This window comes from Sus scrofa, chromosome 9 (assembly GCF_000003025.6).
Source record: "Sus scrofa isolate TJ Tabasco breed Duroc chromosome 9, Sscrofa11.1, whole genome shotgun sequence".
Lineage (NCBI taxonomy): Eukaryota > Metazoa > Chordata > Mammalia > Artiodactyla > Suidae > Sus > Sus scrofa.
The window spans coordinates 139,437,922-139,455,936 of NC_010451.4; the positions used below are offsets into that span (position 1 = coordinate 139,437,922).

General features: G+C 52.3%; 1 protein-coding gene across 1 annotated transcript in view; it reads left to right on the top strand.

Annotated features, from left to right (window-relative positions):
- EGFR (epidermal growth factor receptor) overlaps positions 1-18,015 on the top strand; it is a gene marked incomplete at its 5' end in the record, with an annotated part of 172,223 nt that overhangs the window by 135,512 nt on the left and 18,696 nt on the right. Inside the window, 8 exon segments of the mRNA NM_214007.1 lie at positions 286-418; positions 3,005-3,095; positions 4,462-4,619; positions 8,594-8,632; positions 10,620-10,761; positions 11,573-11,695; positions 12,286-12,384; positions 16,923-17,108. Coding sequence (NP_999172.1) covers positions 286-418; positions 3,005-3,095; positions 4,462-4,619; positions 8,594-8,632; positions 10,620-10,761; positions 11,573-11,695; positions 12,286-12,384; positions 16,923-17,108 — 971 coding nt within the window.

Consider the following 18,015-nt stretch of genomic DNA (forward strand, 5'->3'; position numbering starts at 1 on the left):
AGTGTACTGAGGTCTCGGGGCCTTGGCTTCCTCCCCGTGCAATGGAGAGAACAGTGACTCCCACCCCCAGTGCTCTGGCTCTGCGCCCCTGTGCACCCTCCCGGGGCTCGTCAGCTCTGATGAGCCTCTGGGAACCTTCAGCCCCTGGCAGAGCCCCCCACCCCACCCCGAAGCCCTATTAGGTCACTGCTGCTTTGGGGGCCCAGCAGTGTGTGTGCCCCGCACCCACAGGCCCCTGTGGCCGATGCTCCTGGCTGACTTGTGGGGCTGCCCCTGTCTTTGCAGAAGCCATGGGCCACATCTGTAACCCGCTGTGCTCATCAGAGGGCTGCTGGGGCCCTGAACCCAGAGACTGCATGTCCTGTCGAAACTTTAGCCGCGGCAAGGAATGTGTGGAGAAGTGCAACGTTCTGGAGGGGTAAGAGGCTTCGTCTGATCCCTTTGTTTTGATGAAAAATGAGTATAAGGATTTCTCCTGTGCACAGTGGGTTAAGGATCCAGTGTTGTTGCTCTGGTGCTGGTTGAATCACTGGCCTGGGACTTTCCACATGCTGAGGGCACGGCCAAAGAAAAAAAAAAAAGACAAGATTTTTTTTTTTTTTTTTTTGGTCTTTTTGCCTTTTTCTAGTGCCGTTCCTGGGGCATATGGAGGTTCCCAGGCTAGGGGTCTAATCAGAGCTGTAGCTGCCCGTCTACGCCACAGCCACAGCCACGTAGGATCCGAGCCGCGTTTGTGACCTACACCACAGTTCACTGCAACGCCGGATCCTTAACCCACTGAGCAAGGCCAGGGATCAAACCCGGTACCTCATGGTTCCTAGTCAGATTCGTTAACCACTGTGCTGCCACGATGGGAACTCCATAGACTTAAGATTGTTTCGTGGGGTTTTTTTTTGGTTTATAGTTGATCGGTCTGATTATCTTTCCTATTTTCATTTGTTTTTGTTTGTGGACAGTTGTTAATCACAAAAGGAAATGAACAAACCTTTTTCATTAATTAACCCTATTAAGTAATTAATCCAATGCACTTTCTAGAATCTCTTCATCTAGAAACATCTTACATTTTTCCTAAGCTGCACAGAGCCCCTAAGACAAACAGAACAGTCTTTCACTGTCTGGATGGCCAAGGCCATGGCCATTTAGTCTTGTCTTTGCAGCATACCTTTCCTGCTATGTCAAAACACAGTTCCTGGTTAATTTTTGTTATGTTCAAGACACACTGAACAGTGCAAATAACTTTAAGTATAACCATGGACACAGATAAACAATTATAAAACATTTGTTGAATTTATTGCAGTCAATGAAAATAAAGTGTACAATACATACAGTCTGTTGATTCTGTAGGAATCTTGATATTGAATAAGGCTGTGAATATCCACAAATAATTACTAAAAGTCAATTAGTAAGAAAGTAAAATGGAAGGATAGAGACTGGCAGAGGCAATTTTTCAAAAAAATTCAAAGAAAAAGGGAGATTTTCCTTTCCGTTTCACTATCTGGGCCACTGCTCAGATCAGAAATACTCAGAAGGGAGTTCCCGTCATGGCTCAGTGGTTAACGAATCTGACTAGTATCCGTGAGGATGTGGGTTCGATCCCTGGCCTTGCTCAGTGGGTTAAGGATCTGGCATTGCTGTGGCTGTGGTGTAGGCCAGCAACTAAAGCTCTGATTCGACCCCTAGCCTGGGAACCTCCATATGCCACTGGAGTGGCCCTAAAAAGAACAAAAAAAGAAAAAAAAAAGAAAAGAAATACTCAGAAGCAGGATGAGACCAAGCTCTGTTCTCCAGGAGCCCTTCAGCTGGTAGGCTCATTAACCAACCCCACAGAGTACTTGACATACCTGATCGTGTTACTTCAGCAAGTAAGAAATGCAGTCATTACTGCTGCAAACACATTAACTTCCTGTGCTTCGGCTTGCGTCTCTTTAAGGAGACAAGGTCATTAGAGTGGGCGGGGCGGTGGCGCATACATCTCTGCACCAGAGAACCTGGCGGCCAGCAGCACCCTTTGCAGGAGCAGCACAGGGAAAACTCTTGGCAGCAGATTTGGTTTAGTTGGTGCCATCTGCCTGGAGGGACTCTTGGGACCTGTCCTTGGGTGTGAACACGCCTTGCTCGCTGCCTGGAGGGCAGACCTGCACTGAATTCCCAGCCATCCCAACAGCTGTCACGATGATGGTGTTTTTTTCAGTTAAACATCAGTTTCATGTTTAACATTGATCTATTTTTGAGGAATGATTCAGATATTACAAGCAAAATTTTTCTCGCCTGGGAGTTCCCGTCATGGCTCAGCAGTTAACGAACCCAACTAGCATCCATGAGGTTGCGGGTTCAATCCCTGGCCTCACTCAGTGGGTTAAGGATCTGCTGTTGCCATGAGCTGTGGCATAGGTTGCAGATGCAGCTCAGATGCTGTGGCTGTGGTGCAGGCCGGCAGCTGCAGCTCCGATTTGACCCTTTGCCTGGGAACCTCCATATGCCGCAAGTGTGGCCCTAAAAGGCAAAAAAAAAAAAAAAAAAATTTCCCCACCTATGTGCCATGCTGACTGTTTTGTAATAACCATTGAGGAAGTTCTAATAGCTCTCCACTTCTATTCATCTACAGTTACCATTTCTTTGCAGCTTAATTTAAATATCCATGAAGCTGATATTGGAGGGGCTGCTTCTTAAGGACTATTTTTCTTTTTTCCTCACCACCTCCCCGGGTTGGCTTGCTTACCTCATGTTTAGAAACTGTGTGCCTGTCAAGGAAAAAAGTGTAGGGAAGGTGTTTTGATGGCAAATGAAGCTTCTCTGTTTATTCCAGGAGAAACTGACCAATGATGCAGGTGAGAGAATCAGTGTGTGACATTACAGTGTAGTCCTGGATCCCCGACTGCGTGACGTTTCCTAAAATTGTTCTGGCTTTCTGAGAGAGGTGGTTTGTGCTCAGACAGATGCAGCAGCATTCCGCAGAGGGTGTCAGGGGATGACACTGACCAGTGTCCATCTTCCCCCCTGCCAGGGAGCCGAGAGAGTTCGTGGAGAATGCCGAGTGTGTGCAGTGCCACCCGGAGTGCCTGCCCCAGGCCAAGAACGTGACCTGCATGGGACGCGTAAGGAGCGCGCTTGATGTGATCCCCACCTGTCAGCTGTACCCCCTCGAGAATGACCCCATGTCGCCTTGGGCTGCCAGGACCGCCAACCAGCCCAGCCCCCAGGCCAGCGGTCAGGGGCCGTGACAGAGTGGACATCGGCCCGCACTCTGTCTGGCACGGACAGTCACCATCTCTGTCCACCCCCCAGATCCTGGTGGTGACACCTGTTCTCACCCCACAGATCAGGGCCCTGACAGCCGATGCCCTGACAGCCCAAGTCTTTGTTCCTGACGACAGTGCTTAATCACCTTAATCAGACCTCACCAAATTCTCATTTAACAAAAATTTATAATTATTTTTAATGCATAGAAAAGATTGTCAAAATCCAGTTCCTTAGCTACATGCTCAGTGATAATCTTTTAAGAGTATGAGTGAGAATGCAGGTCCCTCTACACCAAGTGCTCAGGCTGTTAATTCTCAGTAGTACGTACATGAGGGGCTCAGGTTGATTTGAGCTAAATCAACCACCCGAGTGTTTTTCAGAAGTTCTCTCTAAACTGGGGAGAAGATGACAGGATTTGATTTTGAGCTACTGGCTGCCACAAGGGCTGATTACAAAGTAAACCACTGGTGTTCGGTTGGTGAGAGTAACCTTTTCATCACTGAGAGAAAATAATTGGTGGTATTGGTTGACTTTGTCGTCTGGCTATTCTGGCTCTGGGAACACTCAGTCTTGGGGACATCAGGGCACTTTGGCAGCAGGCAGACCCTTCCTACCAGCCTTGTCTCGGCGCTTTGTGAGGTGTGTGGACACAGCCCACGCACCCCCAGTGCATTTGCTCTTGGGGGTTTGCAGAGGCATCCGCGTGCTTGACAGACAGAACCCAGTTCGGGCTGTTACACAGTTAAGGGTGCAGAGTCACCGACACACTCACACCTGCCACCCTCCCCTCACTGGAGAAAGGGAGATGCGGGGCCTCTTGACTTCGCCTCGGCAGGAGTGGCTCCCACAGGGTCCCCTGCAACTTCAAAGGTGATTTTCAAGGAAGTCCATCTGTCTGATAAGGGATATAAAAATATCTTATCTTGATTGTAGGCCAATCAGGAATATTCTGACGAGGAAAGATGCCCCCAGGAAAATGCAGCAGTGCCCACAGTAGAGTTCCTTTTACGCTTTTGTACACTGACCACATTCGGAGTCAGGAGGACTTTGATCTGAGCTGTTAACACTGGCCTGTGAGACAAGCACAATCACAGAACTCACCCACTTTAAGAACTTCAACTCTGTCTTTTTTCAGGATAAGTATTTTAAGTGAGACGTGACTTCCATCCTGGAAGAGACATCAATAACTGATTTATGAAATGTTTCCCCACCTCGGTGCAGGGACCGGACAGCTGTGTCCGGTGTGCTCACTACATCGACGGCCCTCACTGTGTCAAGACCTGCCCCGCGGGAATCGCAGGAGAAAACAGCACCCTCATCTGGAAGTTTGCGGATGCCAACCACGTGTGTCACCTGTGCCACCCCAACTGCACCTACGGGTGAGTGGAGGAAGCGCTGGGTCTGGGAAGGAAAATCACCCCGACAGAATAGTTCCCATTTTCCAAATTCATAGACGGCAGATGTCTCCAGAATTTCCAGGCAGTAAAGTACAGAGGCTTGTGTTTGAGTCAGTTGCTCCAGGTGTTCCGGCCCCACAGCCAAGGCAGCAGCAGTGACGTGATTGTGGGCAGATCCTGGTGCTGTGTGTCGTGTGCTTGGCTCGTTGCGAAGTGCCAGCATATGCAGTTTTAGCAACTCTTTCCAGGTGACTGGGTTCCTGTGGGACTCTTTTATTAATTTATAATTATTAGGAGATAACGTTGCCTGGAATATTGCTTAAAGATGCTCCTTCTTTTAGCTAGGCTGTTACTAGGTAAATTAAAACTATTTTGACTGCAGTTAGCAGAGGCACTCTGAGTGTTTGCATCTTATTTACCAAGATGATAAATTTGAGAATCAAACTGGGCTAGAAATCAGAAAGAGAAATCGAGTTGTCATATGTATTTCGTATTTCCTTGTATTTCTCATAATCCTCAACCTCATTTGGACCTGTTACTCTTCTCTGGAGCCACATCTTACTAGCTGTGTGGCCTCAGGCGAGTGTTATAACCTCTCTGTGCCTCACCTTCCTCATCCATAAATTAAGGTAATAATACTGCATAGCTCACAGGATTTTTTTGATGTTGAGTTAGTGTGTGTAATGTCCTTAAGACAGTGCCTGGAACACAAGCGTCCTCAATCATGATTGCACTGAGGTGCTGAGCCGCTGCCGGCATGGTGGAGGCTGCAGTGATGCTGGTGAAGGAGGTGCAGTGCTGGTGATCATCTGATTGGTGTTCGTAGGGATGCAGGGCCTTCCAATTAGACTTCCAAAAATCAGGAGTCTTGAAGCATTTTCCCCACAATATTTTAATTGCATTTAGATGGCAGAGCCTGGGCCTAGAGACCCGTGATTCGGGAACGACTCTACTCTGGGCTCCTTCCATCGTGTCACCTCCTCGAGTCTCCGGCGTCCCGAGGGTGGATGGAAGGACTCACATTCCGTGACCTTGCCCAGGCGTTCTGGTCTGTGGTGACTGGAGACTCCCCGGCAGCACGTCGGGAGCCGGGTGTTCCCACGAGCCTGCCGGTGCCCCTCTCTGCCTTCCTCTCATCTGCTCCAGCAGCCGATTCCAGGGACCCGGAATCGTTTACGAGTCTGACACACACGCACACACAACAAAAAACGAAAGCCGGTAATACGTGAATTTGAGCAGGGTTAACACTTTTACAGTAAGTAGCTTGTATTCCAAGTCAGGAGTGGACAATTTCTTCACAGATTCAGATACCCTCTTTCCTAGCTCAGTAAAGTTTTACAGTTTTGTTCTTTCATGTTCTACCTAAACATTTTGTAATTATTTTCGCGATTGTGAGGTGGATCTTGTTTTCTAGTACACCTTCTAATTTATTTTCTCTAAAATACAAGATAGCTCTGATTTTTCGCTGGAGGAATATATTCACTGACTTCCTCTGAAATCAGTGTGTGAGTTCATGATCTTCAATTTACCAGGAAAATAGTCATATCATCTCCAATAATAGTATCTTCATCTCTTTTCCAAATGTTTCAGATCATATTACAAGGGCTAGAATTTCTAGAATGATATCAGCTACAATAGTAGTGGACATCAGAATTTTATATCAGAGGGTAGGGGAATGGCTGTCATGAATCACCATTAAGAGCAACGTTTGCAGGAGCTCCCTGGTGTTGCAGCGTGTTAAGGATCCAGCGTTGTCACTGCTGTGGCTTGGGTTCCATCCCTGGCCTGGGAACCTTCTGCATGCCGTGGGTGTGGCTTAAAAAAAACACAAAAAACAGTATTTGCTATTAGTGTGAGATCCTTAATATCTCATTGAAGAAATAATCATCTGTTCCTACTATTAAACTGTTTTTTAAAATTTAGAATGGATTTTGAATTTTACTGAATACCTCCTTGGTAGCAGTTTTAAGATTTTTCATATTTTTCCCTTTGTGTGTATCAGCATGCTGGTTATATTGACCTGTTTGCAAACTCTACAAAGCATAATATAACTTATACTTGGCTATTTTTCACTTAAAGTATTTTTGTGTATTCCCCCCAAATAAGCAATTTCAGAGCAGATTCTCTAAAACAGAATGATAGTACCCATATAAAATAAATGTTTTTCCACCTTTTTCTGTCTTTTGGAAATAAATGTGTTTGTATATGTGTGTGTCTGTGAGCACATGTCATTGATAGAAGGGCATAGAGCTTTCTGCAGCCTTGTTATCTGTGTCTTCTCCCAAAGGAATTAAATAATAGAATGGATTTAATTTTTGAAGTACAGAGAAACATGCATGAAGGTGAGGGAAAGTTCGAAAACAGTTCTTTGCATGTGTGTGATACGCGCAGCCTCAGTAAACGGGCTGCCTCAGAGCGAGCCCACCGCTTTCCCCATGTGGAAAAGCGGGACACTGAGAAAGGCCAGGCGCCACCACAACTCAGCAGCCAGGAGTGACAGTGCCCCGACCAGGACGCACGAGCACGCTGCTTCCAGAAGCAAATGCGTTTCTCAGTGAGACCACATTTTCATAGTCAGGAATGAGAAGATTTCTGTGACAATAAATTCAACTAAAAAATATGCAGTTTTGCCTGTTTTGATGTATGTAACAGAAAAGAAAGAAGTAGAAGGGAAGGAATAATTTTTCTGACAAAACTAAATGGCAGCAGGACACGGCCTCTTTTGCTGGACACTCGGCGTCATTTTTGCAGAGCTGCGCAGGGCAGCGTCAGCTTTCCCGGGGCTCCTGTCTCCCAGCCCCTAGCCTGTCACTCTAACTGTCCGTTGTCTATTCAGAGGTAAACTGGCCTCATTCTCTGTGACCTCCTTACTTTTGGTAGCTTCTTGCTGGAAGCCCGCAGGTGCCCCAGCAGTGCTTTCAGAGGCTCCTTGCCCCCGAGCTCCAGTGTGAACTCCTTTGCAGAGCTCCCTGTGCCATTGCAGCCCGAGCCTGACAGGCGTTCTGGGGGAGAGCACTAGTGAGGGGGATATCTTGAATAGGGTTTGGTTTTATCAGGGGTCATCCATTTGCAAATGCTTTTCATCTTTGACAATTATGGTTTTCCTAGGTTTGGGGTTTTTCTGTTATCTACGAGTTGTGAAAAAGGAGAACTCCTGTGTGTTCCAGGGCCTGAAGAAGCCCCTGGTGCAGGGAGGAAGCCCTCAAGGCTTGCAGGGCAGAGACTGTGTTGCCTGACTCCACAGAGAAGAGGTCTCAGACCCGCAAAACCAAGAGGCGTGGAGTAGAGATCGGAGCCCTTTGAATGAGACAGAGAGATTAGATTAGAACCAGTTGACAGGAGGCGTCCAGCACGCACTGGCCCTGAAATTGCCTCTTCATCTTTCCCCAGGCCATAAATGTCAGCCGTTTCCATTTAATTGGAATATTTTGTTTTCCTATTGATGTTCGTGTTGACAAATGACTTCCAAGCCAATTTATTCTGCCTTTTCCATCATCACCAATAATCAGAGTCACAGATGATGGTCTGCCCCATGTGAGGGGACCAGCTGCTGAAGGGTCACATGAAGACAAATGCTGTCCCTGCTTCACGTGCGATGTTTCAGTGGATAGAAGTGGATAAAGCCCATTTCTGGGTCTGAAATCAGCCCTGTTTCCCAGCTGCTTCTCTGTTGGGAAACATTTCAGTAACAAAGGCCAGAGATGGTCCGCTTGGTTCAGTGCTAGAACAACCCCTGTCACAAAGTGGACACTCAGAAATAGGTGCTGAGTGAAAGGACAGGTGAAAAAAGGCCTGATAAAAAAATGAAGAACCGACATTGAGACGCATTGTGATTCTAATGATTTGAAAGTAATTTAACATACGTTGCCTTATGATTTAATTAAAAAAACCCTCCAGGAAAAAATGCTAAAGAAGTGAAATGATTGCAATGTGTATTTCTCTTTCAACCCCTACAGCTGTGTCGGACCAGGTCTCGAGGGCTGTGCGGTGGACAGGTAGGTGATGCTGTGTGGGTGGCAGACCTGAGCAGAAGCCACCGAGAGTTTGACGTCAAGGGCCATGTGCTTTCCCCCTTTCTCCGCTGCCTCTGCCCAGCAGGTTCTCGCTTCTCCCGGGGAGTCCCTAGCAGAGCCCACCTTCCTGGACTGCTGGCCGTGCCTCCCTGGGAGACCGGGTGTGAGCGGCCGCATCCCCACAGACGGCCCGGTGTCCCGTCTGTGCAGCTGCCTCGCTGCTTGGCTCACCAGCCTCCCGGACTCTTCCTGCTCCACCTGCTTCTCCTCCTCTTCCTCCCTGACCCCGTCAGCCTCCCGCAAACCTGAGTCTGAAGTACCTTTCTGTTGGATGACAAAGCTCCACAGGACTCTCTGCAGCATTTCAGTTGTGATCAGTTTACCATCCCTGCCTGAACTGCTGCCCTGAGAAAAGCAGGGTTGGGAATTCCTGTTGAGCCTCAGGAGGAAAGAGTGGTGTTAGCATTCACACGACTTCCGAGGAATGGGATTATATGCTAGGCTCCCGCCGGCCATTCCTGAGAGCCCCACCCGCTAGCCAGACTTCCAGGCATCTCTGCTGTCCCTGCTTATGTTCACAAATTCCCTTCCCCAGCATCGTCAGCTCGCTCTCGGCCCCAGAAACCAGCCGAGATAACTGAGCCTTCCTCCCGTGCCATGAAACGTTCGGGACAAACAGGGCAGCGTCTCAAAGTCAAGATTTCCGTTTACACCCCTTCTCACCTGAGCCGCGGACAGCAGCAAGCTCCGGCCTCGCTGCGCGCTGCAGTCGGGACCCCAGTGATGCGGTTCTCCCATTGCTCCCTCACCTTGGACCCAGCAGGGACTGTTCTTCGTTCCACTTGCTCTTTCACATTTTTTTCTTCTTTTCACTCCCCCTATCTGCAGATGGAACACACAGTTGGTACCAGGTCTCCTCCTGTCTGCCTGTGTCCCTTCAAAATGGTCCAAGCCCTTTAGTTCAAACTGCGTGAACTGGGAGGGGGTGCAGCCCAGCGAGACAGCTCTCGCACTCGCTGAGAGCACAGCGTTGTGAGGCACATTTGACTCACTTACGGGGAATTTGGAGGGATGTTCGCACATTTTTATGCGCAGCAGTGCTGCTGTTTAATCGTTGATATTCAATAGCATTCTTACCTGAAAATATGAAGTTGGACAGACGCTCAGATGGCATAGGTGCTTGAGAACAACAGTCTGTAAAGATTCCAAATTCAGAATCTACTAATTCCGTGAGCTTTGACCCTGTATTCGGGGTGTCTGCTTTCACCAAGCTCCGTGGGCAGGAGCGCGCTGGAGAGGTTTGCAGCTGTGTGGTGACATCAGCCACTTGTCAGCACTGCTCTCTGTCAAAATCCTCGAAGCTCATTCAAACAGCGTTTCCCGTGCCCGTGGTCCATCTCGAAAGCCCAGGAGGCTTTGAGTGTCCAGCCTCTCCCTCCTGTTCTCCCAAGGAGAGACCCCATTTCTCCTCCCTTGGCCCTCGTCCCTCGCAGGGTTTCAGCGGCCCACAGATAGGTGGGCTAAGGGTTTGGGAAGGGTCCTCCGTGCAGACTGGACAGCAGATACTATCCGTCTGGCGTGGGCAGAGGGCAGGCCCTCATGCCTGCTACGCTGGGGTCACAGTCTCAGGTGGAAAGCATGACTGAAGTCAGAATTACTTTTTGAGTTATGTTTTTTTAATCAACAGATGAAGATATTAATTGTCCTATGGAGGAATCCAGACAATACCTCAATTTGAAAAATGCAGAAACGGTGGGTGGGTGGGGAGGCTCCTCCATCGAAGCAATTCGGAACCCCTGCCCTGAGCCCCTAGTCCGCCGTCTTCTCTCCTTTAGAAGCTGCGCATATTCCACGTTCAGGATGGTTGTAAGTGATGGCATTGCAGCAAAACAGGCAGGAAACATGTAAAATGCCAGAGTGACAGAGTCTGAGAGCAAAGCTCACCCCGTGTGTCTACCCCTCGTTCCAGGCCCAAGATCCCGTCCATCGCCACCGGGATAGTGGGGGGCCTGCTTCTGGCCGTGGTGCTGGCCCTGGGGGTCGGCCTCTTTCTGCGCAGGCGCCACATCGTCCGCAAGCGCACGCTGCGCCGGCTGCTGCAGGAGCGGGAGGTGAGCGCGCCACGGGGGCCGGCTGGGGACGCGCGCTGAGAGCCGGGTTCCAGGTGTGGGTGGCACGTCGGGGCTTTGTTTAGAAAGGAAAAAAGTCAGGGGGTATCGCTGGATGTCAGTTACAAGCGTTTACACGCGCGTTCTGGTGCACGAATCCGATAAAATGCGGCCGTTTCTACGAGAAGTAGAATCCATGAGTGGTTACCACCCGCGGCGCACTGTCCACTGTGGGCCTGCGCTCGGCAGACCCGGGGAAGCCTGTGCCTAGGTGCCTGCGGAGGTGCTCTGAACTCAGGAGATGTTGCTTTGGAAAATGCCCCTGTCCGTGCCAGTGGCTGCTCCTTCTTGAGCCCTGTTGGGACGAGTGTGGTCCCTGACCCTGTAATTCCACAAACTGGTCCCAGCTGGCATCCATGTCAGAACCTGGAGTTCCTGGGAGGAAGGACCCAGCGCAGTTCAAAACATCACGGTGCTGGTGGTGAGGGGCCCGCTAGGCTGCCAGAATGACCGCCATGGAACAAATCCATCCCTAGGTGTTCTCAGTCCAGCCGATTGGCCTGGGCACAGAAAGAAAAACCGCACTTGTTGCAGTGGAGCTGTTCTCTTTAAGGATAGCTCCATGGGGGATCGTCCCCGTCCCCACTGTGTCTGTCACCCAGTTCGATAGAACAGGTGTCTGGATCTCCGGAGTGGGCGCGGCGAGTTCTCCGCGCCAGAGCGTCATGGTCGCATCCGCATCTGATCCCGCCCCCCGGCGCCCCCCTTCCCCCCCACGCTGCGGGGCATCAGCCTTTCCCCTTGTTTCTCACAGCTGGTTGAGCCTCTCACACCCAGTGGAGAAGCTCCCAACCAAGCTCTCTTGAGGATCCTGAAGGAGACGGAATTCAAAAAGGTCAAGGTGCTGGGCTCCGGCGCGTTCGGCACGGTGTACAAGGTGAGCCGTCCGGTCTGCGCGGGACCCCGGTCCCCAGCTGTGCTCTCTGCGTCCCTGCGAGTTTGGGAAATTCCAGCGTTTTTCCCAAGGTGTGGGGAAGAATCGTTTAGAGTCACGGTGACACACAGTGGTGCAGCGAAACCTGTACACAGGCACATACGTTTTGTGGATGACAGTGTGAGCTCTTAGAGGGGGACTTGCCTCCTGTGAGTCTGAAAGAAGGTTGTCTGTCACCCCCCGCATGGCAGCATCCAGATAAAGCCTCTTCATTCCTCTTTCCTCTATCCTCTTTGCATAAGGTCTCATTTCAGTTTGGCCTGGACCTGGAATCTCCGAATTCTGGACCTGCTGATTCTTCCTGGCTTTATAACTGGCACGTGCTAGGGGTTTTGCCGCACTGCTCTGACTCCTGGAACACAACAGCGAAAGAGCTGCTCAGCTGCCAGCTCCTGGCACTGGCGGCCTTGGGTGCAGAGCTGAACTCCAGCCCCTTGCACTTTGGGGTGGGGTCACTGATGACGCCCAGCCACCCAGGAGTGGAGTCTCACCTGTGTGACCGTCACCAACGTCTTCCCCTCTCTTTGTCACAGGGCCTCTGGATCCCAGAAGGTGAGAAGGTGAAAATTCCTGTGGCTATCAAGGAATTAAGAGAAGCCACTTCTCCAAAAGCCAACAAGGAAATTCTTGACGTGAGTGTCTGCTTGTTCTCCAGCTGTAGCTGCAGGCCTGGACACCAGCGGCCACCTTTCCTCGTTCTTGGCGGCACCTGCTGGCTTTAGGCTTTCTTATCACCCCATTCTAAATGGTTCCTTTTCGCCTGTTTTCCTTCTGGCTACAGTTGGTATAATTCTCTCTCATAAAGACCCACCTGTTACCGCCCCCAGAAGGATAGAACCCGTGGTCGCTGGGCACCCACCAGTGGCTGTCTCTGTGCCCCCGGCGGGCTCACGTGGCTGTAGGCGTTGTGTTTGTCGTGCTTCTGATGAAGTATTGGAGGCGTGAAGTCTCCTGCTCAGGGTCATGTGGCTTCTGACTCTGAAATGCATGTTCGTTTCGTTCCACCAAATATCTCATCTTTGAAGTGGCTTTTTAAAGGTGCCCAGGATTAGCAGTTTAATGCTCTAAATACTCTATAACCTGTGGTTCACCTTCAGTACTTTTCTCAAAATAATTTGTTTATTTCCCATGTTGTCTGCTGATACAACTTGATGGAGTCTTTGAAATACCTCACAAGACTATTGTCCAAGCTTTTACTTTCGATCCTCTTGAACTTTCTCCACCTTCTCTGGACCCCCACTATTCGGTGAGGGGCTGGGCACTCTTAGAAAGAGGGGCCATCCTGGAGCTCAGCAGAGGCTGTGCAGGTAGCCCCGGTGGACACACTCAGGGTCCCGGGCTAAAGCACTGGCCTCCTCCTGTTGTGGGCGGGGCGGGCTTCTCCTTCTGTGGTCCTGAAGCAGAGCCAGTGAAAGTGGAGGTGGAAGAGGCCTCAGCAGTGAGTGAGGGAAATAGTCAAAGGAAAAGGAAAATGATTGCCTTTGCGGACTCGAAAATCTGGACAACTCACTTTATCTTCCAGCCCGGAAGGACAAAGGCGAATGTAATTCCCCCAGTGGAATCTCCCCACAGAACGCATGGCAAGCAGAGCCAACCTGGGCTTTTCGAGGTCTCCCCAGGTGCACCCTCTCGCCCCATCCCCGTTTCTCCAGGCAGCCTACCCCCGCTCGGCCATTTCCACGTGAGACAGGACATGTCCATACAATCAAAGTCTCATGCATTTTTGACGTGATGCATATCAAGAAAAGTTGTCTTGCATTTTAATGGTTTACAGTTTACTGTGGAGTCTGTTGATGTAATGTCATAACATAGCGTAACAACAGAACGTAACAGAAGCACAGTGAACAAGTGATTTATAGCATCTCTTCACTCACACCATCAGCTCCTTCCCCTTCAATGTTAAAGAGATCTTTTTGCAGAACTCGCTTCCTTAAACTCATTTTTTTAATCGCTAAAGACATTCTAATCATTTCCACAAAATGACGTGGAGGGGTGAGTTCCGATGATGTTTGCTGTGCGCAATAAGGACAACTCCGGAGGCAGTGGTTATGCCCCGGGAAGCAGGTGGTCTCCCGGAAACGGCCCCTAGGGACCTTCAGCTTAGAAGAAACCTGCCTCTGGGGGGCAGAGCTGGGGTGGAAGAGAAAGTAACGATGGACAAGATTAAAAGCTGTGAAGCCCACTTTCCTCCGGTCCTGCTGTGTCCTGCTCGTCTTTTTTCCTCCTTGTCTTTGTGTCCTGTGGCAGCCCTGGTCTCTTTTTTCTGTGTCTTCTGGCTGCTTTAACACCTGCTGGGCTGTTCCCCGAGGGCTGAGGCCTGAGGCCTTGCCACTGCTGGGCACCTTCCCAGAGCCATCCCCAGAAGGGGGGGTGCGGCCGCCAGGGCCCTGGCGGGAGGGCAGCTGTGTCTATGGGGTGCAGCAGTGAGTTGCAGAACAGGGCAGCACAGATGCTGCTCGTGGCCTTCAGGATGTTTGTAAGTGGCTGCCAGGCCAGCTCCGAGGTCCAGCCCGCACACCCCAGAGCCCAGGCACACAGCGCTGTCAGTAGTGGCTGAGTTACTGGGACAGTTTCAGAGAGAGAGGCGGCTCCTTCTCCTCCTTAAAGTCAGGCCCGTGCCTCTCCCGAAGGAGCTGAAAACGTCGTGAAACCCCTTTCCCTGATCTTTGACTTAAACTAGTTCTCAGACGAGGGAGAAGGAAGGGAGAAGGGAGGCACCAACCAGCATCTTGACAACATAGCGGACTTTCAAGGTCACCCAGCCTCAGAGGCCCTCCTGCAACGTGACTCTGCCCTCGGCCTTGGAAGCCGTGCCTGGCAGGGCTGCCGCACAGAGAGGCCACGCAGTCGCAGGCATTCTTTCCAGAGGTCACGGTGCGCCCTGAGAGTCAAGAGACACAGCTCCGAGCAAAGCTCACGTGAACTCCCGCTCAGTGATCAGGACGCCCCATTTCGCCTAGGCTTGGGGGTGCAGGGAGATGACCTGGTTCTGTTCCCCATCTGCTCTTAATAGGAGCAGGGCCCTGGCGGGGCTCCAGGCTCCGGGTGGCCCAGTGCCCATGCTGGCCTTCTGTCGCTGACCCCCAGGTCTGGGTCCGCCTCGGGCCCCACAGCAGACGGGCTGTCACACTGCTCTGCTCTGTCACTTTTTCTCCCTCTGAAACGAGTACAGCCTGTTTCCAGATCTCAACCAGATCTTGAGAAAGTAGGAGCAGCCAGGGGATTTCTTTGGTGTGATGGTTGTACAGCTTCCCAGACTCGGAGGAGAAATGAGATTTGTGCTTTTCCGGCAGTTGCCTGGCCTATTAATTTTTCCACCAACTTTCCAGTTTAAATTTAGGGCAGGCAATGGAGAGAGAATGCAGAACAGATTTATACATGCGCCCCGTGTCATGAGGTCTAGCACTGCCACCCTCCCAGGTGCATGGGTGACCAGGGGGTGACAACCTCGGGGTAGGCGGGCCGTGCCCTGGTCTGAGGCACGGTCTTCCAGCCTCGCTGGGCCTCACTTTTCCTTTCAGACAAACAACGGCCTCAGAAGACACTGCTTGCGGGCCTTCTCCGCCTGGCGCTTTGTAAGCAGCCTGAAGGTGCAAAGCACTGCACCGCTCCCTGCCCGACACTGCACAAGGAGGGGCACAGCACAGGGGGCAGCCTGGGAGCGGGGCACCGCCCAGGGAAGTGTCCAGGTGGACTTCCTGTAGCAGCTCTCAAAGCTGTGGGTTTCTTTTGTTCGTGGAAGTGGCCTGGTCTCTGATTAGCTTTGAATTTCTGGCTATGTATGATTTCTCGGTAGTTCACCCCTGGCATTTTCGAGGCATCTGTGTGCCTAGAGGGGTGTTAGGCTGCTGGCACGATGAAGCGGGAATGGATGTGGGGGGTTGCGGCGGTACCCGCCCCCCCCCGCCCCCAGCAATTCACACAGCACAGCTGAGCCTGCGCCCCATTCTGCCCCAGCTCCGGGAAAAATCTGCAAGATGCCAGGAGAGCAGAATGGAGCTTGGGTGTTAGGGCGGCTCCTCTGAGGAGCGGTTAGCCAGGGACAGAGGAGGTCGAAGGGCATTCCAGGCAAGGCCCTCCTGAGGGTGGGCAGGCCTGGGAGGTGGGTGTTGCAGAGGTCAGGAGCCTTTGCAGAGCCTCCAGGAACAGTGAGGCCGGAAAAAGGGTTAAGGCCAGAACCTGGGGCCGCCACATTTGCATTTAGGAATATGTACATGTGCCGCTGGACCCCAGCCCTGTCTCTGTCGGCTCCTGTGGCTCCTGTGGCAGCCACCCTCGGTGCTGTCACCTGGCCCAGGCTGCCCTCACTTCTGGGCAGAGAGCCCACTCCCCACACAGTGGGAAGATGCAGAAAGGGCCCCCAGACTTTGTCCTGGAGACCAGGTGATTCTTCTGCCTCTGCACAGTGTCACCACCCCAGTGTCCCCAAGGGAAAGAGAGGGGCTTATGGCCAGAGAGGGAGGAGTCCCTCATGCTCAGTCAGACAGAAGCCAGGCCCAGCTGTGTGCGTGGCTGTGAGTGAGACCAGCGTCCTCCGCCTGGGAAGGGTTAAAACGGGGCTGTGTCATACAAGGCTCCTGCCTGGCAGCCTCTGGCAGCAGAAGGGGGATGGGGTGCTCTCCCTCCCGAGACTGAGGTGGGGTGCACAGACCGGCTATTCAGGAGTGGCCCCTGGGTGGCTCCTCCGTCGCTGCAAGTCTAACTTCCTCCGTCTGCATGGCGCCCAGAGCGGGCCTGCAGGAAGGGCTTGGCGCTGAGCAAGCCCGTGGAGCTCCGGGCAGAGTGAGGTCCCTTCCCCAGAACCCTCCTCTCCGGGCGGAGGCAGGTCATTCTCAGGCGGAGGCCCGGTGTGCGTTCCTACCGGCCCTGAGGTCGCGTCGTTGACCTTGAGCTGGAGTCTTTGTGACGACCCAGGAGCACCCAGACACAGAGACATCAGGTCTCCTTCTCCCCAGCGCTCTGGCAACAGTGAGCGCCGCCCGGGGTCTGTGGGTGCGCTCTGAGGGGGCGAGACCCCATGTTCCTGCTGTGCTAGATGCTTCCTGGGCCGTCGCGTGCTCCCAGCTGAGAATCACGTTCGGCCTTTTCACCTGGAAAGGTCCTGTCTGGCTCTCCCTTAGCTCCCATGGGCGGGCCAGCCTCTCTCACGTGCCTGGCTCTCCTCCCCCAGGAAGCCTACGTGATGGCCAGTGTGGACAATCCTCATGTGTGCCGCCTCCTGGGCATCTGCCTGACCTCCACGGTGCAGCTCATCACGCAGCTCATGCCCTTCGGCTGCCTCCTGGACTACGTCCGCGAGCACAAGGACAACATCGGCTCCCAGCACCTGCTCAACTGGTGTGTGCAGATCGCAAAGGTAAATCGACGGCTCGAGAGCCTCTGAGCCGTGGCCTGCAGCTCGCCTGGGTGGGGAGAGCGTGAAGCAGCACTGGCAGGGCTTGGTGTCACCACAGGATGACAGGGTCCCTGGTGAGAGTCCCAGAGAGAGGCGGCAAGGGGCGATAAAGGCAACAGGAAGTCCGCAGGTAGAGTCTCCTCGTGGGATAACCAAGACTCTGCCGTTGGGGGGGCAGGTGCACGTGCGCGTGTGCAGAGCAGACTTGTCTTTCTTTGGGGTTAAGTTGAATTGATGCTCTTACGTCAGGTCAGCATCTGGCCCGCCGCACATTGAGACTTGAACGGTTCAGTACGGTTGGATGCTGGTTCTCATCTCCCTGACATTCTTTTCGTTGGACACTGCAGTCACGTGTGGCAGGGAGGCGTGTGGCTTTTACCAAGGCAGGACTTGATAACAAGGCCAGCAAACCAGGTTGAGGCTTGAGCACAGGCTACAGGAGGGGAACAGATACTTCCGCGGCTACCGGGGCGCTGAACCTACCCCGTGTCGACAGGCTAGATCCAGAGCCAGGGAGGGGCTGAGGGGCAGACAGTGGCCAGGTGCCGCCCCTCGCCATGAGCTGAGGCCAGGGACAGAGCAGCAGGCCACGTGCTCGCGCAGCCTCACAAAGTCTTGGCGTTGATCTCACACCTCTTCCCTCTTATGCCCAGCACTCCTCTGTAGTTTGCAGCCCGACTTGCTAAATTCTGTCTCTTCTGACAGTGGGTATATGTTCCTCTTAGTGACCCAGGGGCTGTGGGGAGGCCCCACCCTAGCCTCTCCTCCCCCAGGCCCGGGGTAGGCGTTAGGACCACGTGGGGTCCTTGGAGGCAGGGCATCCTGTCCAGGTCCTGACCCCCCCACCCAGGTTGGCAGTGCAGATGGT